Source organism: Arachis hypogaea, chromosome 19, assembly GCF_003086295.3.
Source record: "Arachis hypogaea cultivar Tifrunner chromosome 19, arahy.Tifrunner.gnm2.J5K5, whole genome shotgun sequence".
Lineage (NCBI taxonomy): Eukaryota > Viridiplantae > Streptophyta > Magnoliopsida > Fabales > Fabaceae > Arachis > Arachis hypogaea.
The window spans coordinates 6,461,114-6,488,147 of NC_092054.1; the positions used below are offsets into that span (position 1 = coordinate 6,461,114).

The following is a 27,034-nucleotide window of genomic DNA, read 5'->3' on the forward strand; positions in this document are numbered from 1 at the left end:
TACCTATTTCTACTATGCAAAATCAGATCCCTAATACTCAACTAGAATGGGTCAATCAACTCATTAACAACAACAAGCAATGGGATGAACACACAATAACAGCAAACTTTGATCCAGATATTGCAACTAGAATATTACAGACAGAAATCGAAGAAGGGGAGGATAGACTAACCTGGGCAAGAGAAGCGTCTGGGACATACTCAGTAGCCACGAGCTACAAAATTGCGTACCACTTTTTTCACCCACCCATGGAGCAATTACCGGAAGTGTGCAGAGATAAGAAGATGTGGAAAGCACTCTGGAGCCTGCGATGCGCCCCCAAAATAAAAGTGTTCATTTGGAAGGCTTGTCATGATGGAATTGCTGTGAGAGTAAGACTGAATCAAAGATTCCACAGCATCCCAAATGTCTGCCCTAGGTGTGAGGAAGAGGGAGAATCAGTCAATCATTGCTTAATCCAGTGCCACCTCGCAAACCAAACATGGCAGCTTTCACCGGTTAGCCACTTGGGCCAAGCATTAGGAACTCAGCCGTTCTGAAAGTGGTGGTCACAGGTGGTACACCAGTCGAACCAAACGACACAGGGGGATGAAGAATGTGGTGCTCGCGGCAGTTTTGTGTTGGGTGAACTGGAGAGCCAGGAACTTAAAGATTTTTGAGAACACTATTGTTTCTCCTCAATGAGTCCTCGAACAAGCCATGAAGTTGTCACAGGAGGTCCAAACAAGACCGAGGATTTAGCGTGCACTTTACTTTCTTTCTTCTCTTTCTTATTTCCTTTCTTTCTCTTCAGTTGTTTTTATTAAAATCTTTCCTTAGTTATAAGGATTTTTGGGAAGCCCCTAATTCAGAAATTGGTTTTTGATGTCCAAGATAGGACCAAATAACTCTCTGTATTCATTTTGCTAGCTTAATGAATATCTTTTTACCTTTGAAAAAAAAAGCATGGATTAATATGGATACCAAACAAGTAACAACACATAATATACAAACATATTGATATTACTTGTGTCATCTTTTGTTTTCACTCGTTCATTTAAATTGAAAAAATATTTTATACTAGTGACTAATTTATTATCTCTTTTTGCACCATAAATAATATCTAAGAATTGATATTTGATTGTTATTAATATATTTTTTAAAAATATGTATTTAAATTTTAATTTAAATTTTATTTTTATAATTTTATATTTTTATTTAATTATAATTGGGTCAACTGAAAAAATCAGTAATTCATCAGTTAAACCAATGATTCAATAACCCAATCGTATGACCGAGTTAATTACCAGTTCGATTCTGATAATTATGCACAGTATATTTTAGTTTAAAATCGATAATATAATGGATTTTTTGAATCACGAGCTTCTCACATTGAATATATTTTCTTAATTATCCCTTATTCTGTAGCAAACACGAATCATCCATGGTACAAGCCAATCAAATATCTATTGGCCATTATAGTAAAGATAAAGAGGTGGAGATCGCATGCTACAGCTTTCATATTATTGTCATGGGTATGCCTATAGATAGTGGTTAGGTAAATGTGCAAGGCAAATTTTTTGTGAAAGATAGAATTAAGTAAAAAGTGGAAATTATAGTTAAATTTGTAAGAGTACCGTGCATTGCTTATTGCTTATGAGTTATGATATATTTTTAAAACAATTTTCATCATTATAAAAAATTAATAAACACTCTTTAATCTTTATTCTTTATTGTTGAAAGGTGATCTTAGTGTAACATGATCCAATGTATAATGCCTTAACTTGCATTTTTCAACCATGAGATACTTTTGAGGCAATTTCATATTACCATTTCTCAATCTTGAATTTGACCATTCCCCATGTTTCTAAAGTTTGATGTCTCTTATTGTTTGTGGCTATCTTCAATGGTTTTTCTTTTTCTTTTCTTATAGTCTTTTATGTTTCTTTGTTAAAAATCTACTGAACCTTTTTAATTAGAGCTTTAATAATATTATAATTATATAATTTTGTACTAAAGATATAATTATTTATGTATAACAAAAATAGTAGTAATAATATAGAAGAGACCATAGTTATCAGAATTGAATCGGTAATCAATCCGGTCATATGACCGAGTTACCGGGTTATTGGTTCAACCGGTAGATCACTAATTTACTCGATTAATTCGGTCATAACTAAAAAAATATAAAATTATATTAATAAAATTAAAATAATGTCTTAAAACTTAAAATACGAGTCTTACAAACATTAATAATCAAATATCAAGTCTTAAACATAACTAATAATCTAAAAGAAGAGTTAATAAACTTGTTTCTTTTTTTTTTTCCAAAAGACAAATTTTATTGGTTTAATAAAATAAAAGGTCCATTTTGGACTTACAGCAACGGAGAAATGGAAATTTCCTAACTAAGTAAAAGTATTAGATGTTATCTCCTCATTAAGACATAGAACGTGAAAAAGGGTAAAGTGAAAAAGGAAGAGTTTTTGGAGAAGGAGTGTCGTTCTTGGAGCTTCATCAATGGAGGTGAGCCACTGCTTCCAAAGTTCCGGATCTTGCAATAGCTACTACTTCTTGAGGAGAAATGACTTTGGCTTCAAAAATTCTCAAGTTCCTCATCTTCCAAATCTGCCAGGTTAGTATTGCTGCCAAATGAGTTTCTTTTTGCATCTGCCTACGCTCTTTGAGTTGTTCTTGGAGCCATAACCACCATCTCCATGTTTCTGTTTCTTGGTTTGTCCAGGGAAGGCTTGCTATTTTCCAAGCATTCTCTGATTCCGGACACTGGGTGAGACAGTGGAGAATTAATTTTACTGTAGCATCACAACGATTACAGATTGGATTCACCATATGGATTCTAGAGTGCAATCTTTCTTTAACTGGTAAGTCTTCATGCATTACTTTCCATAGAAAAATTTTAATTTTGGGCTGGCATTTTAACTTCCAAATTGAACTCCAGACTTCTCTTTTTCTGCATTGTTCCGGCAAAAATTCAACTGGTGCATGGTAGAACTGAAAGGCCAACGTATATCCAGAGGCAACCGAGTAGCATTCATTCTTCTCTTTACTCCAGGTAACGATATCTTCTGTTGTTCTGATGCCTGTGTTCATGATTGTCTGTGCTACTTTTTGTGTGAATGTTGAGGTGATTAGCTCTTTATTCCAATTTTGATCTGGTAAGAGTAGTTCAGAAACCCAAATCAGGTGATTGTGTGAATGGTTGATAATTTGAATTTCATTTGGTTGAATTTGCTTTATCCAGTTGTCCTCTAAGATTTTAACTGAATGTCCCCGTCCAATCTTCCAAAAAATGCCTTTCTCCAAAACTTTTCTACCTTCCAGCACACTTTTCCAGCCCCAAGATGGATCATTACCTGTTTCTGTGCGTAGAAAGGTTGAAAATTTAAAATATCTGCTTTGATAGACCTTGTAAATTAGAGAGTGAGGTTGAGAGATCAGCCTCCAGCCCTGTTTTCCTAACATTGCCAAGTTAAAAGCCCTGAGATCCTTAAAATTCAGACCACCTTGGTTCTTTGGTCTACAAGCAATCCGCCAATTAATCTACTGCATCTTTCTCTCTGCGTTCTTTTGGCCCCAGAAAAACTGCATTATTGACTTTTGGATATCCTCTAATAGTGTCTCGGGGAGTTTAAAGCAGCTTAGTGTGTATAGAGACACTGCAGTTGCCACTGCTTTTATTAAAACCTCTCTGCCACTAGCTGACAGCAAAGCTCGCTTCCAATGCTGTAGTTTTTGCAAAATCTTGTCTTTGACAAAGTTAAATGTCTCTTTTTTTGATCTACTGACCACTGCTGGAAGGCCTAAATACTTGTTCTGGCAGCCAACATGTGGTATAGACAACAGGGCAGCTAGCTGATCACGGACTGATAGGGGAGTATTCTTGCTAAAGAAAACAAAAGACTTATCTAAATTTATCACCTGACCATTCACTTCTTCATAGTCTCTAAACAACTTTAGTAAACTTTCGCAATCTTTCATTGTCGCCTTACTGAACAAAATAGAATCATCTGCAAAGAATAAATGACTGACCTTAGGGCATCTGGGGTTCAGTCTCAAACCAGAAAATTCTAGCCTCCGTTCTCCCCTGTGGAGCAAGTTTTAATAGTATAAAATATGTTCTCAATTTAAATCAACAAGAGCAAGTTAAAGATAACGCAATCATTAAATCAAGTCCAAGGGGTGAGTTCAAAGTCGGCATCAACATCTTCATAGGGCAAATTAGGAGCCTGATCAACATTTCCCTCATTTTGATTTGTATCCATATCTTCCAACAGCAAGAGGGAGAATACAGCAACCAGCAACAATTCAACAGATTTTAACCAGCAACATTACAACAGATTTTAACTAATACCAACCAGCAACCAGCAACAATACAATTCAAGAACAATCTATCTATTAATATATAATAGGAGAGTAGTAGATGGTTAGTTAGTTGACAAGTGATACTTTGTATAATAGACAAGTGTTACTCTTGGTTGCATGACAAATGGAAAAACAACAAAAATTAATATTAATAAAATAATAAAAAATCTGAAGATTTATGAGCAAAACAATTGGCGGGATTTTGATTCAAATTGAAATTCAAAATGATTTTGTTACCGCTGTCTTCATATATATGTTAGTTAAACGGTGAAGAAAGAAAAGAAGGAAAGAGAGAGAAAGAAACCGACGGTCACAGAGAAGAGGGTGGCGACGAACAAAGAAAACGACGGTTGAAGAAAGAAAAGACGACAGAAGAATAAGAGAACAACGGTGAAGAAAGACGAAGAAAGACGGTCGACATTGCAGAGAAGAAGAAAACGATGGTGATGAAGGTAAGGACGACGGAAGAAGGAGAAGAAGGTGGCGACGACAGCGACGGTCATAGGGAAGAAAGCTAAATCGACACAGAAAAGAAGTGGAACGAGGCAAAGGCGGTGATGGAGTCCACTGTCCCTGTTGGATCCGCAGAGCTGCCTCCTCTGCAGGATGGTGGCGCCGCCGTTTCTTCGCTGGTGAGTGCTGCGAATTAAGGATGGTTAGTTCTCTCGCTTGGATATACTTTATTTTGTTGTTTGATTGGTTGAAAACGCTAATTGAAATTGAATATGGATTTTTGTGTTAATATCTTTAGAATGACTTGCTACATTTAAAGAAGAGAATGGTGAAGGAGCAGCTAGCAGCAAGTTGATGACACCGGTGAAGAGAACGGTGAGCTTTGATATCCTATCGTCGGCGGTATTACAGAGGTAATTTACAGAGGTAATTTACTTTTAAATTCTTTTTTTTTTCAGTGATAGCAGGTAACTAGGAGCTAAAATCATGTTTAGGAAATTCACTGAATTTTGATGTCAGTGAATATGGTTGTGAATGAACTAGACAAGACCTTGCACCACCAAATAAGAAGCCACTTTCTGAAGGTGAGTAGAGGTATATATCTTTGGTTTTCTTTGTTTTTTTATTTGAATGTTTTGTGATGATTGTATTCTCTAAATCTCTGTGGTTACTGATTACGTGTTTTGGCCTTTTTTGTTTAATAATTGAACAGGATGAGATACTATTCTTTTGTCTTCTCCTAGACATTTGTAAATCTAGACTTGGAACTCTATATGCAAATTCATAATACAAAGCACTTATATAGAATATTTTGAACTTTGAACTGAACTTAACAGCCTGATCTTTTTGCTTTGCATATCATGTCTTTGATGATTGGACTTAAACACCCCTTTAGTTGAAATACCACTATCTTTTATTCATTTATGATGTATAGGGAGCTACCTAAATGTTACATTGTTGCAGACTTTTCTGTATTTTTGTGGCCAAACAAAATTGATTTTCTTTCCTTGAATATTTATGTCACCATAATCTTCTTCTACATAGCGTTACATGTAGGTATATATGATGATAAATGTATTTTGTTTACTGCAGGATTTGTGAATTTGCCTTGGCCTTTGTTTTCATTTGTTTATTTATGTCGATTTTATACCGATGGTGTTTGAATTTGTTTCGATCACTATGCATATATGAAAGCATGTGGTGTTTTACCTGTGATTTATAGCTGCTGTGTTTTTTGATTTTTTTTTTAAATTTGTTTAATTCAGGTTCTCTTTGTGCTTCTCATAAATCGATAGGAAAAAGTGAGGCTCACAAAGTGGTACGCCCCATGCTCTCGAAAGGAAAGATCCAAGGTATATGGCCATGTGATTAAATACAAAGTTTCACATTTTTAATTAATTATTATATATTATATATTTTATAGAAGAGGATCAGAGTTCTTTTGTTAATTCAAATTATTTGATCTTGAGCTATATATCATCATTTGGGCAAAAGGTTTTAAATTGGAGTAGGAGATTGTAATTGTGTTTGTTGCAATAAAAATTTGTTACTTAAAATTGATTTGATGAAATCCATTACAAGCTATTGCAAACGGCAATTGCAATATGATACAATTGTAGTAGAGACTCCTTAAAATGTCAAATTAGTGTAGAAGAAAGCAACCTGTCCTATTCTATAATTGTGATCTTCTAATTTGTTTAAAAAAAAAAAAAAGTTACATCTGTATTTTATACTGCTTTAAAGCTACATCTTATTTTTCTGCTTATTCAAATATTTGTATCATGGAAGTGGGCAATCATGCATGGAAATTTGGAATATGATTGTGATTTAATGAGGTGTTGGCTAAACTATGGAAATTAACAATGAAATGTTGTCATATATGCATATGGAGCCTGGCCTTCACCACATTTTGAAAACACATCATTCAATGGAGGATGGTGGTAATTATATGAAAAGTTACTTCCTTTGATTTACAGACTTAATTGGAGATATCATTATCAATATCTCTGTCTAAATTGGAGAGTCTTAATTCATCTTTTTAATTATCTCTCTTCTACAAGTAAAAATATTAAAAAAAAATATTTAAAAATTAAGAGGATAAATTAAGATTTTTAATTATTTTTTTATGTCTTGAGAAAAATCACGCTAAACTCGAAACCCTAAATAAAGAAGATTTATACTGCTTTAAAGCTAAATTGTTTAAAGAAAAAGCTACATCTTATTTTGCTGCTTACTCAAATGTTTCTATCATGGAAGTGGGCAATCATGCATGGAGATTTGGAAGATGATTGTGATTTAATTCCTCTGGCCTATCCTTTGTTGCCTCGGGAGTGTGAAAATATGTTATATGGTGCTAGAAAATTATTAGTTTGTGTAATTGACTTTTAAGTAGTTCACTTGCCTAAATTTTTGAGACCCTTTTCTTTTATAAGGTTTTATTTCCATTAGGAGTTATGCATTGTATTTATTGGTGTTAATAAGTTAGTGAGTGTTCAGGTTAACAAAATAATCAGTTGAAGTTCAATTTGATCAGATAAATATTGATAACTAACATAACTCTGGATTTATTGATTGATGGATTTATATGCCATACTTAAATTGAACAATGAACATAACCTAAATTGTTTTTTGAAATTTCATTTTGTTCATATGGCGATCTTTATCCTTTTTAATGCTATATATGAGAAAAACTAAAATGTTGATTCAGGTTGCATTTGCAAAAAGGGCAGATTTGAGGATGGCTAATATCTTGCATAAGATGTCATCATTGGTGGGTGGAATGCTCTTCGTAGGTGACGATTTATACATTCATACTGCATGGCATCTTGCAACCGTAATTGGTGTCAGTAACTGCAACATGCTCCTTGAGTGGGTGTTCTTTCTCTTTATTCGAATCTTAGTATTTATTTGATCTATATTGTTAGGATAAATAAATAAATAAATATGCATTGCAGCTATTCTGTTTGTGCTTAGTAGAATTATCTCACATGCTAGCTGATCTTCCTTTTAAGCATTTTCTATTTAGGGCTTTAATTTAGTTTCCATATTGTTTTGCTAATAGTTAAAATAAAGATAACTATGTGCAATTAAAATATTTGACAATTAGGATCACATTATATAAAGATAACTTATCCCTCACTTTTCTTACCTCTAATTATGGAAGGAAATATGATAAAATGTAGCAATAAATATTATTTCTCCATACAAATAATTATATCATTTCACCCTGTTTCCTTCCATTCATCCTGTTATGTCTCATTTCATTCCCCTACTTCCTATCGATTCAAACATAGCTTATATATGCTTTTACATGTAAACATACAATTCCTTTTAAGAATCTATGGTCACCAACCACCATTCTCTCTATCTTTTCTATGTTTTACATAATTGGATTAAGCATATAAACATTTTTGCATTTTGCAAGAATTGTGGTGATAGAAAAGTGAGGAATGTTGCTTTGGCTTACCAATTGTCCTTGCTTTTGTGATGTAGGCAGTGCTTTCGTAGCAATGCTAAGGAAATTGACTTCATTAAGGTATCTCTGTCCCTAAACTTGATCTTCAATAAATTGATTGCATAAATGTTATATGTCTTTTAAACTCCTATTAAGTCCTTAGCTTAAGTTTTTGAATTGTGATCCCTTTATGTATGCATGTTTCGGTTGATCTATTCAACAAATGAGTATAAAAGTCTCTCGGTGCGTTTGCAATGAGAATTACTTCATGATGTGATAAGTTACTGCAATAGGCACTTAGAGCATGTGTATTTATAACGTAATAATACTAATTTCTGTCTTTTACTAATTTTCTATTCGTTAATGAAGTTTATCTAAAAGTAATAATACTGATTTTAATTTCTCAATCATTCAATTCATCTACAAGAATTGAATACACGAGTTCAAGCATTCAGGCTTCTATTTTGTTTAAATTCATTAATAAATAATTAAAGACAATGACTAATAGAATAATATATCAGTTCTAATAATACATAGAGTCTAGGCTTGTGATATGAATTCAAGTTTCTCTTATACAACTCTCAAGTCTTTTAGCCGTTAAGTATGCGGAGGGTGTGGATCTGGCTTGCTTTTTGTGCTTTGGCTTTCTCAGAGGGAGAGAGTAAAACCAACCATTTCTCCATTTGAACTGCAGCCATAGAAAACATTGTTAGTAGTTAGTGACACAAAAATGAGGTCTAATCATTTAATAAAGGAAAAACTCTAATTATGGCCATTAAGATCTACCATACCATCATGTTGAAAAAGTTATTTGCTGCCTCCGTCTTTGTCACCTTATTTTAAGTTTAAGACTCGGTGCAGGAAGCAAATTATGAGAAACTATGCAATTTGTTATGTACAGTTCTTCAGGAAGCCATACATTTTGATGCAATGTAATGATTTTAAAAGCTATGACTATAATAATATTCTGTTTCTGAATTAGTGTTGTTTAACTTGCGGTTAAGTGGGTTTGTACTAAGATTTTGGCAAATTTAGAGCAAAGAGGCTTATGCCCAAAAAAGTGAGCAAAGAGGACAATATATTTAAAGGTTACTCACATAGAATTCTTCAACTAAATTCCATGCTTTTATAGCTTTTATCGAGCAAAATTTGCCAATTACGTTTATTTTCTTCTTATTTTGTCTAGAAATTATTTTCTAAAATGTTGAGTAATTTCCTTTTGCATTCCTTAGACAAAGTGTAGTTCTTTCTCAAGTCACAAATACTACCTACAGGTTTAGCTGGTGACCATCTGCAAATAAAAGACAAGGTAATGGATGTTGAGTTATCATAGAAAAGTGAATCTCAGCTACCATGTGCTTCAGTTTCAGCCAAACATAGTGGAAAAGAAAATAATGTGGATATGATGTCTCCTTCACATCCAATGTAATCGGATCAATTTCTGGTGTGAAAAATGGCCGGAAATTAAGTCTTTTTCTTTTTTCAATATCCAAACACATTTAGTAGAAATAAATATAATAGTTATTTGTAGATTAATAAGGGGTATACATATGAATAAACATCTAACTCAGAATGATTTCTTTTTAATGTAATTATTAGTTTCTATTTTGGGTGTGTTATATATATCAGTTAATGTAAAAGAATATAACCTTCATATAATGATGGAAAAAGATCAACCATAGAATGTCACAAGAGTAGATTATGGTTATAGAAGATAGCTGATAACAAAATGGAGAAAGTAAAATGTGCCGTAGGTAAAGGCAAAAATTCTAGCAAATGAGAAAGATGACCAAATTCGAGAACTAGCTTCTTCGTTAGAAAAGCAGGCAATCTCTTAGCACATAAGGTAGTTTCTTAGGTTCCTCATTCTGGCTCTCAGAAATATATTTTTTGCTTATCTTGCTTCATCATGGAAGTGTTTATTTACTTTTGGTTTTTTGGAAAAATTTTGTGCTCTTTGGTGTTATTAATTTAATCGTGTTTTGAGTTTTATTGCTTCACAGCACTAAGTAGTAGTATTACTGATCTGAAGTTGAATCATTCCGATTAAACTGAATTTAGCCCTGAAGGCATGAACTACAAAATGGTAACTTTGAAGTTTAGCTATTTAGATAGTAATATACTAATATGTATGTATTGCTTATGTTCGTTTCAAAATATGCGTTTGCAGGACACACCAAAGACAACGACTATGGCCTTGCTGGTGAGAAATTGTTTTTTATAGTTTTCTTGGTAGTTTTGTCAATAATCCTATAGCATATGTTATTGAAAAAAGTAATAGAAACTTGATGACATCTCTTTCATTTTTTATTTCTATGAACGGATGGCTACAGATAACTCATGTATGTACATACCAAAAGCAATGGATTCCATTCATAATTTCATTTTCAATCAAATTTCAATTAAGCAACAAGTCAAGTAGCTTCTATTGAGATGCTGATAAACTATGATGAATGTGAAAGTCATGATTTTATTGAATAAATAAATTCTCGGTGTTGGTGCCATTTTAAATTCTCCTTCTATTCTCTTTGGTAATTGTTACAGTATTTACGGAAGAAACTGCATGATGTTATGCTTTTTTTATTACCCAAAGTTGTCTTATTCTTTTATAATTGTTATTTGATGGTAGTCTCTTTTATTATTTTAAATTGGTTTTTTTTATGCTTTGGAGTGTCAACGTCTATAGTATAGTTTCTTTATTCTTTTGAAAAATTTGGTTTTAATCATTATAAGTAGTTTGCTGTTAATATTTTTTATGTATTTTATAAAGTACTTTGTTTACAACTAGAGAAAGTAAATTAAATTGTTATCGGTCTAATTTTAAATGCTGCATTATAATAATTTTATTATGCTAATTTTAAATGCTGCAAGAAAATTATTTGGCTTCTGGAAAATAAGAATAGAAAAGTCTTATACTATACAAAGTTTTATATATAAAAACTTATTCAAATTAAAAGTAACACCTATTACTATTAATAGATAAGTAGCAATCTATTATTATAATGAAACAATGTTTGGCCCGGGCTTAGCGCGGGTTTTACACTAGTTTTAACTAAAATTCAAGAACAAATTAAACTAATATATCAACCAGATTTTAACTAATATACCAATTCAAGAACAGATTCTATAACAATAGTCAATAGGTCAATAGCAGAGGCACTGACCTGAGAGAGCACTCTGAGCTTTCTGACGACCAGGTGAGGCACCAAGAAAGGACAGAAGCAAAAGCAGCGAAGTAGAAGCACAACCCAGAGTGACGACAAGGGTGACGGAGAGACGAGGTTGGCTGATGGGTATCGGCGGTGACTGGTGACTTCGGCGGTGACTGATGAGGCCGATTGATGAACTCAGAGCACGGCGAGGTAAGGGGAGAAGCAGTGACGGCCGGGAGAAGGAACCACGCCGCGGAGAGTGACGACGAGGGTGACGGAGAGACGAGGTTGGCTGAGGGGTATCGGCAGTGACTGGTGACTTTGGCGGTGACTGATGAGGCCGATTGATGAACTCAGAGTCTCAGACACTCACTCAACTCTCAAGACTCAAGAGATACTGCATTACTGCCATTAGGGAGATTGAGGCAATGGAGAAGGGGGATAGCCTAGGGTTTCATTTCAACGAAAGACAAGATCCAAGTTAGTAGAGTGAGAAAAAACCCAAATGGTTAAAATAAATAAAGAATAATGTTGAAAAAAACCTACCGCCGCCGTTGAACAGAGGAGAATACCGGCGAGAGGCCGTGTAGAAAGAGGGCAGCAAGAAAAATTAAGCTAAGCTGAGAAGAAATAGTTATCTGCGTTGAAATTACACCAAGAAATCAAAGAATTGTTGTAATCTTTGGAGGGAAAAGGATGGAAGGAGATGAAATGAGAGAGAGCTGCGGGAGAGATGTCAGGCGGGTTTGGAGGGAAAAATGAAATGAGATTGAGAGAGGGTTTTTGATTTTAATTATATATATAATATTAATATTAATTAAAATTAATGATTAACATTACTAAAATATCAATGTTATATTTAAAAACTTTTCAATGTCTGACAAAAAAAAAAGGAAGAGAAATCCCCAAAAAATAAATAAATAAAAGATTTAGTTAATATCTATCTATTTGTTTACTTTAATATATTAAAATTGGGTTTTTTCCCAATTACTAAAGGTGACGTCGATCTCTCACGCTTCCGTTTCCCTCCAAAATGAGTGAAATTTTTTTTATTCTAAATTATTTTATAAAAAATATCTTTATTGTAATTATATTATAATTAATATTTAATGAATAATATATAATTATACTACTTTAGGAACATATCTTCATTATAATTATATCAAATCAATATTTAATGCATTATTAAATTACTTATCAATTATCAATTAAAAATACTTTTAATAATAATAATAATAATAATAATAATAATGTGTGATAATGATATTAATAACGCACATTAATTTTAAATATTTTTAGATATTTTAATTATATTAATTTTAAAAATATTAATATAATTCTAATTCTTATTCATTATTCAATAATAATAATAAAATATAACCCGTTATAATTTTTGTTCATATTTTAAAATTATAATTTTTTTATTGGAAAAACTACCAAAAGTACCCATGAAGTTTACAAACGCTGGCAAAAGTACCCATAAACTAAGGAAATTAACGTTGTACCCATGAAAGATGGGTTTCGTACGAAGAAAATATCCAAACCCTAATTTTTTGTTAATTTTTTAATAAAATTCTCAAACTACCCTACCCTAATCCCATTCTACCGTCACTCTCTCTCTTCTCTTCTTCCTCTCTCCTCACTTATCCCTCTCTCAAAAACCCTCACAGAATCACAGAACTCTCATCCTACCTCTTCATTGTCGTCCGCCATCCACCTACTCCATTATCACCAATCTCTTCCCCTCTCACTGCTTCTCCCTCTCACTATTAAGGTGACTACAACACCTTCATCGCACGCCTGTGACCCAACTTGAGGAGAATGTCGCCGTGGCGCACCTGTTGCAGCCGAGGAGTAGAACGTCGTCGTGGCGCGACTGACCCAGCCGAGGAGAATACTGTCGTCGCACACCTGATAAGAGAGAGGGGTCGTGGTGCTCTTGCATGCAAAAAGCGGGTTCGGTAAAGAGAAATCAGAGAAGAAAGGGAGGCGGCACTGTGGATGGAGGTTCTGCCATTGACGATGTTACAGTCGGCGAAGAAAAATGTATTTCTTTTTTTTTAAAACATTTTATTTTATTTTTCTTATGAAGGCTGAGATTGATTTACAGAAGATCCAGTTGATGGCTACTTCTACTTCTGATTTTTGCTGAAATAAATTTCAAATTGGATGAATGAATTTGTTGATTTTTTATGGTTGATGGCTGTTTCTACTTCTAGTTTTGCTAAAGTGAATTGAAATTGGATGAATGGATTTGAAAATTTTTATGTTTTAAGTATTTTTTGGTGTTTGATTAATTTGGTTTGGGTATGGATTATAAACTTATGAGTGATCGGTTGAGGTCCGATCCTCTACCACCACCACACTACCATTGATTTCGGTCTGGTTTATTGTAGGACTAGTTTTGGACCCCATGGCAAGAGTTGGTGCAAATTGAGTTATGAAAGGTTGAAAAAGTGAGTTGAGGTTGAGTGTAGGGTAGTTTAGGAATTTTATTAAAAAATCAACAAAAAATTATGATTTAGATACTTTTGTCATACGGAACCCATCTTTCATGGATACATCGTTAATTTTCTTAGTTTATGGGTACTTTTATCAGCGTTCGTAAACTTCATGGGTACTTTTGGTAGTTTTTCCTTTTTTATTACTTAAACCCGTTATAATTCTATTTTCTTATGATATTTATTTCAAGCATTTTAAGTTATTAAAATCGTGCATGATAATATATCTTCGGAAATGTTTGGTAACTAAAGAAAATCCGCAAAAAACAGCCATAACTTGTTTTATTTAGCATTCATTAATTGTTGCGACAATTAATTAATGCTAAATAAGGCAAATTCTGGTTTTTTTTTTTTTGTCTACCTAGCATTACCTATATATCGGCCGTGACTGATGAGGCCGATTGATGAACTCAGAGTCTCAGACACTCACTCAACTCTCAAGACTCAAGAGATACTGCATTACTGCCATTAGGGAGATCAGAGATGTGAGACAATAGGAAAGGGGATAGCCTAGGGTTTCATTTCAACGAAAAGAGGGATATTAGAACGACGCCATTTTAGTATACAAATAAAAAATAAAATAAAAAATTATGTACTATCCGGACCAGGTCAAATAACCCGTCCGGATCACTGGTTTTCATCAAAATTCGACCGAGTGAACCGAGTTTCTCCGGATCAATTGCATTTTCGGTTCAACGTGTGATTCGGTCCGACCAGGTAACCGGATGACCGGGTTTCCGGTTGAATCGACCGGTTCGAACCGGGTCTGATAACTATAGAAGAGACAAAGAAAAAATAATTAACAGAATCTAAATTGGTTAGTTGGTTGTATGCCCTTAACCGTCAAGTAACTATAATTAGTTAGAAGTATATTCAAGGAACAATGAATGGATGCCTATGATGCCTTTGGAATTTAGTCTATGCAAGACTGTTGATGAGGTTATGGAAGCCATTATTAATTGATTAAAACGAAGATGAAATGTGAATTATGTGCAGCGGAAGTAAAGAGATGAAGAATACAAGTGCTGAGAGAATAATGGTTATAAAAATGAAGATAAAGGAGTAGGACTTTTCTTAGAGAGAATAAAAAGTAGTTATTTTTCTTCAACTAAGTGGTGAATAGATGAAAAATGTAAATAATAATAATAATAATAAAATGAGTAAAAAATAATCAAATATCCTAATATAATACTAATTAAATCTAAGATTTCTTTTCCTGTAAACAAAATCAATTAATACGTACCCTTAAGTTCTCACTAGAATTGTGTGAAAAGAATCATCAAATATTTGGGGCTTTTTGCTTTTTAAGGTTCAGACTGAGACTATGACATTGATAATATCAAAGATTAACATATGAATACTATGTTTCCGGTCAAGCATTGAAGATTGAGTATAGAAGACTTAGTAAGTAACCATTCTAAGTTAATTTGGATACAAATATCATGATTGAGTTCAAAATTTCTGTCTCTTTAATCTAAGACTATTTTTTATTGTGATTTGTGATAATATCAGTCAATTTTATGTAATAAAATCAAACAGTTTGAGTTTGACTTGCACTTTATTAAACAACAAGTCAATCAACAAAAAATATATAGATCTTTTTTAATCTGATGGCAAATTTGTTTACTAAGTAAGAAGGATAACAGTGAAGGTAATAATGACATAGAGAATAGGCTAATGAAAATGATTAATAGAATTTAAATTGGTTAGTTGGTGGTATGCCTTAAGTGTCAAGTAACATAATTAGTTAGAAATTTATTCAATTTTAGTGCATAAGAGTGCAATATAAAGTAGGGAGTTACTCACGTAAAAACGTTTAAAACGTCTTTTTTTTAAAGATATTTTTGAATAATTAAAATTTAAACATATAATCGATTAAATCGTGTTATTTTTGTTAAAATTAGGCCAGATTAAATTGACTAAACTAATGATTTCTCTGATCTAATTTTAATAAAATAATACAATTTAATTAGTTATATGTGTTAAATTTTTTATTATTAAAAATATCTTTAAAAAAAGACATTTTTAATATCTTTATCTAAGTGGCTACTATGAAATAATGATGTGCTTGCTGTAACATCTTGGTTCACTGTCTTTACATTGTTGCTCTGTTCATTCATAAGTTCTTTGCTCAAACTTTTGATAGAAATAATATTCTGATATATTATCAGAACTTCTATTAATTAATGTTGGGAATAATACATCATTTTCCCTTGAGAAAATATCTTTTATAGAAAAATAAAATATCACAACACAAGAATTTAACGTGAAAACTTTAATTACTGGAGAAAAAATCACGGCCGTTGTCAAATGACAACCATAGAATATCACTATGTGAAAATTGTTACAACACATAGACTTCTTTCTCTCTAACACCGGCACCCCAGTACACCCACACTCTCAAAGCAAATATTTAACTACACCTCACAACACTCTCTAATCAAAGAGTATAGAGAAAAAGAAAAGTCAGATACAAGCTTTAAGTGTTTCCGACTGGTGCAAAAAATATGGAGAACTTAGCCTCATATTTATAGCCTAGGCCACACACTCCATTTGCTATCCTAAGCAATGTGAGACTAATTCAACCAAATCCTAACAATCTCCACTTTGATTGAAATAGTCACACATCTTCAGCTTCCATAGTCAACACCGACAATTATAGTTCAGAGAACTATCATACTCCACCATGAAAGTATACTCACTTGGAATTAGACCACTCCAAGCATTTCGCCTTGGTACAGATCGAAACCTTGCTGAAAATTCATGGTGCAACTTCCAAATTGGCTTTTCCTGGAAGTTCTTCAGTCATCGACATAACTTCGCCACACACCTTGTATCTCAACGCCAACCAATGCCCGTGTGCAATTGTGGACCCGATTGCCACAACTTATCCTTATCCATGGCAGTATGGCAATACCATGAGGATACTTCTTGTCTTCTAGAGAACATCATCTTCTCTCATAAAGAGAGCAATATTGTAAGTATCAGATTGAGAGCCTTTTTTCTGAAATCGCATTACTGGACAATTTCTTTTTACATGCCCAGGCTTTCCACATTTTCAGTATGTTACACTCCTTCCACAATTTCATTTTCCATAATTGTCACTTCTAGCTACAAGCGCCAAATCTGATGAAGTGCTACCCTCATTTTTCATTCTTCTTTCTTCAGCAATGAGCTTACTGGCAACTTCTTCAAAATTCAGAGTTTCCTTCCCATACATTAAAACATGTTTGATATACTCATAGGAAGAAGGAAGAGACAATATGAGCCTCAGTGCCTTATCTTCATCATCAATTTTCACTCCAATTGCCTCTAATTCAGAGACAATACCATTGATAGCACTAAGATGGTCGAAGATTTTCATATTGTGATCCATGCGTAGATTATGGAACTGCTCCTTCAATAACAACCGATTTGAGATGCCCTTTGCCTGATACAACCCTTCGAGTTTATCCCAAAGTTCCTTGGCTGTTTTCATTCCTTGCACATTTGCAAGAACATTCTTAGCCAAACACAGGTGAATAGCACTTGCAGCTCTCAAATCTAGTTCCTCCAATTCTTCATCCTTCATACCAGAGATCTTCTCCTTCAACGCCTTGTGCAAACCTAATTGTATCAACACGTCCTTGACTTGTATTTGTCACAAGCCAAAATTGATTCTTCCATCAAATTTCTCTATTTCAAGCTTCACAGCATTTGAATATCTTGACATTGTTGCAACTGTATACTGAAATAGTATAACTCAACTGTAGACCGTGCACTAGGAAGGGTCCCCAGGAAAGAGAGGTGGGTCACAATGGACACACTTAAATACCAAGTCTTTCCTTAGCCAGAACCTTTCCAAACTGCACTCTCACAGTGTCACACTGCCTTCCAGTAACAACAATAGCAACCAAAGATCAACCTCAAGCCACAGGACAAAATTCTTTTCTGATGTGAAAGGTCAGACTAGGCTGCAACCACAGAGCATACTAAGAATAAATCCCACCGAACTTGGCTCTGATACCACATGTTGGGAATAATACACCATTCCCCCTTGAGAAAATACCTTTCACAGAGAAATAAAATAGACACAATCACAAGACAATAATTTAACGTGGAAACTCCAATTACTGGAGAAAAAATCACGGCCGTTGTCAAATGACAACCAGAGAATATCACTATGTGAAAATTGTTACAACACATAGACTTCTTTCTCTCTAACACCAACACCCCAGTACACCCACACTCTCAAAGCAAATATTTAACTACACCTCACAACACTCTCTAATCAAAGAGTATAAAGGAAAAAAAAGTCAGATACAAGCTTTAAGTGTTTTCGACTGGTGCAAAAAATATGGAGAACTTAGCCTCATATTTATAGCCTAGGCCACCCACTCCATTTGCTATCCTAAACAATGTGGGACTAATTCAACCAAATCCTAACAATTAAAGATTAAATGTTCTGGTAAATATATTATTATAATCGTACCCAAATTTTTTTTTTTATCAAAGATAGAAGACTCGAACCCGCAACCTCTTAATTGAGTATGGAGAGACTATACCATTTGAGCTATTACTCATTGGCTTATTTGGAAAGATAGGAGACTCGAACCCGCAACCTCTTAATTGAGTATAGGAAGTCTATGCCATTTGAGCTATTACTCATTGGCTTTTGGAAAGATAGGAGACTCGAACCCGCAACCTCTTAATTGAGTATGGAGAATCTATGTCATTTGAGCTATTACTCATTGGCAATCGTACCCAAAAGTTACTATTAAATAGTTGGGTAAATATATAGTAACTAAAATTCAATAATTTGGCGAAATCAAATGCCTTAGTATTCTTCATATTGAATTTCTCAATTAACTTCTTGTGTTTATAATTTGCTTTTATTCACTTTTGGTTTAATTTCCAATATGTAATTAGTCAATTTCATCCTACATTATAAGTTCAAAATATTCCCAAATTAATTGACCGTGGTACTTAGAACAATTTTATATTATTTCTACGTGCCGAATTATATAAAATTACAATTTTTGTATTTAAACTCGAAAAACAAATTAGCAGAAACTAATCATAACAATATATATAAAACATGGAAAAACTATTAAAGAAGAACAGTGCTGCATACTTTTATTATTTAGGACATGTATAAATAAGTTATATAACAATCCATCATAGCTAATATCTACATTTCCATGCACAGACTCACATAGTCACATTATTAGCTAATTCATAGTAATGTGTGCGTAGCCTCTCTTCTTCTTTTTTTTTTTTTTTTATATTTTTAACTCTAGCTATGTGTCATGGTAGATGTTTTGGTTGCAAATACATGAAAGTTTCCCAGTCAACTTCTGAATGCCTCACTTCATATCCATCATCCTCATACTTATCTGTTAAGATTTTATTATTGTGTTAGTTAGATAGAGAACCCAAACCCATGTGTGTATATATATATATATATATATATATATATATATATATTGAGGATATAATAATAACAAATTTAGTTTGTTTTGACAAGAAATATTGCTAATTAGAATAAGATTATGATTTTAATAAAAAGTTCAGTTATCATGCACTTTAGTGCAAATAACTAAATGTAGGACATGATAGAGAACGATAAAGAAATAAAATTAGTGAACTAATAGGAAAATAAATAGCCAAGATAGTCTTTATATCTACGTATATATTAATGCACTCTTTTATAGTTAAATGTGTGTAATAATGACAAATGTAAGATTAATTAAGATGGTAAGATTTTTACATTCTAATTATTTAGTGAAAATTTAGGTGCAGTTAACTTCACATAAAATTAATAACTCAAAATTGTTAGATAAAAATTTAGCTAAATTAATCAAATTATTTAACTGTTCTCAGCTATTAATTTCACAACATGAAATTAATTGCACATAATAAATTTTCATCATTATATTTATGTAAGTTTAAAATTTAGATGTGCAATTTTTGATTTATTGAATGTGAGAATATTTTATTGTTGATTGGTTATTAATTAGTTAATATTTGTTACATCTCTAACAAAATTGTACATATATATTTTAGAAATTCATTTCCTTAGTTTTTAGAGTATATGTGGATTGAGCTTCCTCCTCAATTATTAAAAAAAATGAAAAACGTTTGTTTTTAGCCGATTTAATTGTTCTGATAGTTGTTATAGTTTTATCAAATTTGTAATTAGATAGATTTTTATATATTTTTTTAATTAGATTCCTATATTGGTTTAATTTTATAATTAGGTTCTTGTTAGTGTAAAAAATATTAGAGTTAATTGACTATTTTTTTCGCAAATTGAAGGTATTCACAATTAAGAATCTAATTAAATCTTTGACTACATATTTTTTTAAAGAAATATTCTGTTATTGTTAATATTTTTGACATAAAAAGAACTTAATTACAAACTTAAAAACAGTATAACGACTTAATTAAAAAAAATTATTTACAAATTTGATAAAATTATAAGAACCATAAGAATAATTAAACCTTTTTAACATGAAATTATACTTTCAAATTTTATATAATAATGAAGCTACGGGAGAAAAAGAAAAGATAGAAATTAAGTTTTAATAAATATATTAGAATGTCTCACCAATAAAATCTACCATGCTTAAGGCTTGATGGGTACGTAGCTGAATGAGTATAGTGATTTCTTTTGGTTGAAGGCATCAAAGAAGAAATAGGTTGATATTCATGGTTTTGTTTAACTTTTCGTAGCCTAGGAGGTTGACGATGATGGGGACGGGGACGGCGAGGCAGAGGCAGAGACGGAGGCGAAATTGGTATGGTTGGAATCGGAGAAGGATGTTGTGGATTTGGATATGGAACTGTCGGAATTGGTTCTATTTCCATTGGATACACCATTATTCCTCCTTGATAGTAGTAACTGGGATCATCTCTAACTAAAGGAGTAATAAAGAAGGAATAATCCATGGAATGTCCTTGGAATGATGATTAATTATTTTAATTTAAGAAGCAACCAAGATTATTTGGAAATTCACCATACCTACATATGCAGGGTCATGTCTTTGTCCTTTTTCCAAATCCTTCAACAATAATGTTGGATGCTTGAAAAAATTGTTTCCGGCATCCTTGTCAAAGTATTCTACCCCTACATTTACATAAATTAAGGGGCTAAAAAGAGAGAATGAACAAATAAAACTAGTACCTAGTTAAGCAAAGATATTTTAGATATATGAATTTAATTTTTATACATTGTTAATACAAAAAAAGTTTATATAATTGTATATTTTTAAATTAACAAAAATAATTATTTTTTAAATTTATTATTTAAAATTTTTATCTAAACATATGAATTTAATTAGAATCGTATAATTTTTTGGAAAAGTCTAGGAGACCAGCAATTTTATTGAATTTTGGCCAGCATGTAACCAGCAAAGAAAGGTGAGCCATTAGATGAAATCTCACAACAATCTCACACCATTAAATCATCATTGATGGCTATTTGATGGCTACTAATCACAAATGTTGCTGGTCCCCTAGCATTGCTCTAATTTTTTTTTACATTTTCAATACATCAAAATTAATCTCTCTGCATATATATGTTACCTATAATAAGTAACATTTTAAGATGAAGTTATACTAATTGTAATATTAAAAGGCTGTGGCGGAAAGAAAATAAGTTTTAAATATTAGAATTTCTTACCAATAGTATCTTGCATGCTTAAGGCACGAGGATAGTGATTGCTTCTAGTTGAAGGCACCAGAAAAGGAATATAATAAGGTTGATAATAATAATAAGGATAGTAACCAACTAGGTGAGACGTATATATGGGGTTTTTCTTAATCCCTTGAAAGGCATTAGAATGGTAACCCAACAAGTTTGTATGATAAGGTAGCAAATTAGGACGAGGAGGTGGACGCGGCGGCCGACGAGGCGGCCAATCTGGAGGTGGAGGGGGTGGCGGAGGTGAACCCGGAGGCGGCACAGGAATTGGTTCTAATCCCGTTGGATATACTATGAATCCGCCTTGGTGGTAAATGAGATAATAGCTAACTAAATAAGTAGGATAGGATGAAAATTTAACAACCAAAAATTAAAATTAAAGTTAAATTTCATGCCAAAATAATAAGAAGGAAAAAAATTTCCAAAAAAAGAGAAATATTTGATAACAAAAAATTAATTAAAAAAATTTAAATTTATCTTATTTAATATTTGTTAATCATTGTTAAAATTAATAAATATTAAATAAAATAAATTTAAATTATTTTTTTATCTTTCTAATATTACTAAAATAAAAAAAAGATGGCAGACAATTGTTGCTTAAAAAGAAATGAATGGATATATTTGGGTAAGATGCAAAGTTAAAATAATTTCAATTATCAATTAGAAATATAATTTATTTTCTCTATTATTGATTACCATAAATTTAACTCTAGGATTTATATATTAAGTAAAGGCAATTTTAATGTAATGTGTTTTTCTTGGCCTTTGTATTATATGTAAAAAACTAAAAATACAAGAGTACACTGATAAGTGAATAAGTCATTTTTTATTAAATCAAATTTAAAATAAAATATCTCAAAAAGTCCAAAACATAGAATTAATGTTCTTTCTTTTTCTTCTCTCACTCTTATCTTCTCTCCTTCTTTTTCCCGCCTTCTTTTCTTTCTTTTTTTTTCTTTTTTTTCTCCTCTTATTTTGTCTCCTAACATGTTTTTTTTCCCTTCTTCACCGTTATTGCGATTTTTTTTTTCCTTCTTATTTTCTTTCTTCTCAATATATTTATTATTCTTCTTCTCTTATCATACTCTATTATTTATATAAAATATTTGTGTTTTTATAAAATAGTTTTCTCAAACATTTTTATGTTGGTTATAAGAAATTTTGTGTTTTCTTCAAAAGTTTTTTTGTTTTTTATTTTTTTAAAATAATGTTTTAGAGACTTAGTCGAAACTTGATTTAAAAAAATAATTGTTCATCCAATATTTCTAAAAATATTTTTTATTTTCTCCATTTTTAATGCAAAATTTTTAGTATCGTATCAGCTAGTCTAATGGCTAGTCATAGTAGTATTAATTATTTAATCAATTTAAAATTCAAAAAACAATTTGATTACTTAGTGAAAACCTCATGGACCAAATTAATAATTGGTATTATACCTATATATATATATATATTATTCATAATTCTGAGAAATAATGAAGATTTTTTAATGATGCATATATTAATAAATATATATAATTGAAAAAAATATTTATATTTTAAATAAATATGTTACATTATTTTTTTCTAAGTATATAAAGGATATAATTAACAAGATATAGTATTAACATGGAATTCTCTAAAATTAAAGTTTAAGATACAATTACTTTTAATTTCAGGGTAATTATTTTTTACATAAAATAGATGGAAAAAAATTATTCAATATATAGTACAACTGTTTTGTTTGAGTGCAAAATTGAAATGAAAAGAAAAGATCATACTTACCCTCAGATATTTTTTGTGTCAAGACATGAGAGAATAAGTGAAAAATAAAAAGAAGAATAAAGGGAAGGTAGAGCTTTGGGTTAATCATGTTGTAACTCTCTGGCTTGAATGGAATGTAGTGATTCATCAATACCTTCTTATAATGTTAGGAATCCATCATAACATTTCATCAATACCTTCTCTCGCAAGCAAATGATTATTTTATGAAGGTTTAATCAATTATCTAGCCAATATAGAAAGCCAAGAGTCATGTATATCAAGGAAGATATATATTGATAGGGTAAACGTATGATTAACGGTCACGGATATGAGATACGACACGATACGAAAGATATGGTAACACACGAATTTTAAAATTTTATAAGATATAGAATACATATATATAAAATATAAAGTATTTTTTAGATAAATTATAATGATATTTTGATATTATAAAATATAAATTAATTTTTTAATTATTTTTAATATTTTATTTTAATTATATAAAATATTTAAAATATATTTGTTTTGATAAATAATAATATATACTATTTCTAAATTTATTTCAAAATTACATATTAAGAATAAAATTAGACACGCTGATATGTAATGATATTTAGGTGTGTTCAAATGTGTCTGAAAAAGTTTTTTTATTTTTTATTAAGATATAATTGGACACAACAAACATGTATATCGAACGAGTATCGATGAGTGTCGTGTCTAAAATGTGTCTGTGCTTAATAGTGGTAAACTAATGTTTAGGACTAAGTAATCATTTTGTTTAACCTTCTTTGAAATGACTTTTTATTTTCTATTCATTTTATTTTATTTTATTTTTTAGTTAATTTTTTTCCTTCTAAATATCCTCTTTTCTTTCATCATCAATTTCTTTAATTTTAAGGAGTAGTAATAAACTAATAATCACATAATAAGTGTGGTAGTCGTTGTGGTGATTGTAGTAATTTGGTAATAAAATTGATAGAATAATATATACAATAAAAATTATAATAATAGAAAAAGATGAATTTTTAAATAAAAAATTTTAATCTTGACAAAAAAAACAAAAAACAAAAATGACACAATAAAGTGTTAGAGACAAAAAAAAAAGACATTTCATACATTAGATATTAAATTAGAATTTAATTTAAGTTTAATTATCCCAATAATTTTATTAAATTTTTAATTAAGTCTTTATAAATTTTTTCTTTTTAATTAGGTTCTTATACGATATTAAATTTTATAATTAAAAGGTTATTAGTTATAAAATCTTATATAATATAAAAATTTAATTAAAAAATATATATAAAATCTAATTAAAAATTTGATAAAATTATAAAAATCAACGGAATAATTAAATTTTTAATTTAAACATTAAAATTTAAAACAGTACTTGGCTAATATATTAACTTTTTTCATTAGCGAAAAGTAAGAATATATATTTTTAATTCGCCTATTTTTGCTTTTGGAATTTTATATTCTTTTAACTTTGTCTTTTTAAAATACGGAAACCACAATATTATATCAATAATGCTTGCAAGCAATCTAGCATAGTCGAAGTAGTAGATTCCAATTTAAATAATCTAACAACTAAAGTATGTGTGAAAGAACATTAGATCAATACATCGTGTAATGTCTGTTTGAGAAATAGTATCCATATGTTATATATGTATGTTGATAGGAAAATTAATTATGTCAGTTTATGACTTTATAAAAAAAAATTAAATAAAAATGTGCACGTAATTAATGACAATCTGTTACCAGATCAAAAGGAATAAACGTATAGCTGTATGGAAGTACATAATTAAGATTAAGTACAAGTCTGTGGAAGTGTATAAGGTATAGAATCAATGGAAAAATTGGAAATGTTTGCAAAATTGGGTAAAATAAGAAGTTCCAAGTTCACCTGCGCAGAAAAAGCATGAATCAGCACAGGATAAGCAAATAGAAAGGAAAAACAAAGAAAATGAAAGATAGATGCAGAAAGAAGGTTCTCACAATCTCTATGCCTTTCTCAGTCCGCTGCTGCTCCTTCATATTGGCTTCTCACTCCTCTCCTTCCATGTGAAAGTTTGTTAGATCCCCTTTCTGTTGCTCTCCTTTTTTTCTAACGGTTTTCTCTCTCTCACTTGTAACATTACCCCCTCCATTGAAATGGACCTTGTCCTCAAGGTCAAAATTAGGATATTGTGTCTTCATTTCTTCATAGGGTTCCCACGTTGCCTCCTCTCCCAAGGTATTTTGCCACTTAATGAGAACTTCTTCAATCCACTTGCCATCTTTTTTTATCATCCGATGCCCCAAGGTTGTCTGAGGTTGTAATTGATAGCCCTTCTCATCTACTAGCAGCGGAGAAGGGATGGTAGCTGGTGATGGGACTCCTTCACACTTCTTGAGCAGAGATATGTGGAAGACAGGGTGGATTCGGGCTGTATTGGGGAGTTCCAGCTTGTAGGCTACCTTACCTATTCGAGCAATGACGGAAAAAGGACCAAAATAACGCATGGATAATTCTGGTTCCGCCTCAGGGCCACAGATCGCTGGCGATAAGGTTGTAGTTTGACGTACACAAAATCTCCCACTTGAAATTCTAATTCTTTGCGTTTGCTATCTGCCTGGTTCTTCATTCTGGTTTGGGCCTTTTGTAAGTTCAGTTTTAAGGAAGCTAACACCGAGTCTCGCAGGAGTAGTTGTTCTTGTAGAGCTGGGGGATCCTTCGGGTGGGGCTCATATCGCAATAAAGGAGGAGGGTCCTTGCCGAACACTGCTTTGTATGGTGACATGCCGATAGAGGAGTGAAAGGAAGTGTTATATCTAAAAGCCGCCCACGGTAAAAGGTTATACCAGTCCTTCGGGTTCTCTTGCGTATAGCACCGCAGATACATCTCTAGGCAACGGTTTAGCACCTCCGTTTGGCCATCAGATTCCGGGTGGTACGCCGAGCTTCTAGCCAAGCGTATACTTTGTCCCTTACAGCACTGCTCCCAGAACTTGCTCGTGAAGACTTTGTCCCGATCCGAGACAATGGACTAAGGCAAACCATGGACACTCACCACATCGCGAAGAAAGACCTCTGCCACTTTTGGTGCTGTGAAATCAGCCGGAAGCGGTATGAAATGAGCAAATTTTGATAAACGGTCTACCACCACCAATATGACGGAGCAGCCGTGGGCTGGGGGTAACCCGGTGATGAAGTCCATCGAAAGATCTTGCCAAATATGTGTCGGAATAGGGAGAGGTTCCAACAAACCGGCCGGAGGTTGGGTGCTGTATTTGGCCTGTTGACAAATGGAGCAAGATTTGATGTAGTCCTTCACTGATTGCGCCATGTTCTTCCAATAAAATTGGGCGGATAATCTAGATAATGTTTTTTGCACGCCGCCATGGCCACCCACAATTGAATCATGAAATTCTCGTAACAGGTGTTCTACCAGAGATGAAGAATTTGGAATTACTAATCGGTCAATCCAGTACCAAAATCCACCACGGTTCTGCAGCTTACCAGAATTCATCTCATCCTTAGAAAATTCACTTTCTGGCCGAAACCGTTGATGCTCATCCTTTAAGAGCGGTAGTAATGCCCAAGAAGTTGTGGAGAGCTGCCAGAATGATCTGGACAATCCGTCTGCTGCTTTATTCTCGCACCCCTGCTTGTATTTTATGGAGAAATCATAACCAAGTAGTTTGG

At 32.2% G+C, this 27,034-nt stretch overlaps 3 protein-coding genes across 9 annotated transcripts; 1 reads left to right on the forward strand and 2 right to left on the reverse strand.

The window, feature by feature from the left end:
- The first annotated feature begins 2,441 nt into the window (after positions 1–2,441).
- On the forward strand, positions 2,442–12,362 carry LOC112779420 (uncharacterized). Of its 5 annotated transcripts, XM_072228012.1 has the most exons (10): positions 2,442–2,614; positions 2,723–2,861; positions 2,939–3,052; positions 4,623–5,017; positions 5,114–5,190; positions 5,274–5,399; positions 6,081–6,167; positions 7,523–7,683; positions 8,308–8,350; positions 10,440–10,773. In XM_072228012.1, the coding sequence occupies exons 1-4, from the start codon at positions 2,564–2,566 to the stop codon at positions 4,631–4,633; spliced, it is 315 nt and encodes a 104-aa protein (XP_072084113.1). In that variant the 5' UTR covers positions 2,442–2,563; the 3' UTR covers positions 4,634–5,017; positions 5,114–5,190; positions 5,274–5,399; positions 6,081–6,167; positions 7,523–7,683; positions 8,308–8,350; positions 10,440–10,773. The 5 variants fall into 5 exon arrangements, with proteins under 5 accessions (XP_072084113.1, XP_072084112.1, XP_072084114.1 ...); XM_072228011.1 differs by having other exon boundaries at positions 8,308–12,362; XM_072228013.1 differs by having other exon boundaries at positions 5,274–5,409; positions 8,308–10,773.
- A 6,649-nt stretch (positions 12,363–19,011) lies between these two features.
- Positions 19,012–23,612, reverse strand: LOC112775147 (uncharacterized). Of its 3 annotated transcripts, none has more exons than XM_025818623.3 (5): positions 23,371–23,612; positions 21,586–21,936; positions 20,926–21,030; positions 20,512–20,821; positions 19,012–19,297 (listed from the first exon to the last, which is right to left on the reverse strand). In XM_025818623.3, coding segments are annotated over exons 1-5 (894 nt in total). In that variant the 5' UTR covers positions 23,498–23,612; the 3' UTR covers positions 19,012–19,296. The 3 variants fall into 3 exon arrangements, with proteins under 3 accessions (XP_025674408.1, XP_025674409.1, XP_025674410.1); XM_025818624.3 differs by having other exon boundaries at positions 21,586–21,909; positions 23,371–23,592; XM_025818625.3 differs by lacking the exon at positions 20,512–20,821.
- A 1,780-nt stretch (positions 23,613–25,392) lies between these two features.
- LOC112777772 (uncharacterized) lies at positions 25,393–25,851 on the reverse strand. Its single transcript, XM_025822162.1, has one exon. It carries the CDS (start codon positions 25,849–25,851, stop codon positions 25,393–25,395), a length of 459 nt encoding a protein of 152 aa, XP_025677947.1.
- Between the last annotated feature and the right edge of the window lie 1,183 nt (positions 25,852–27,034).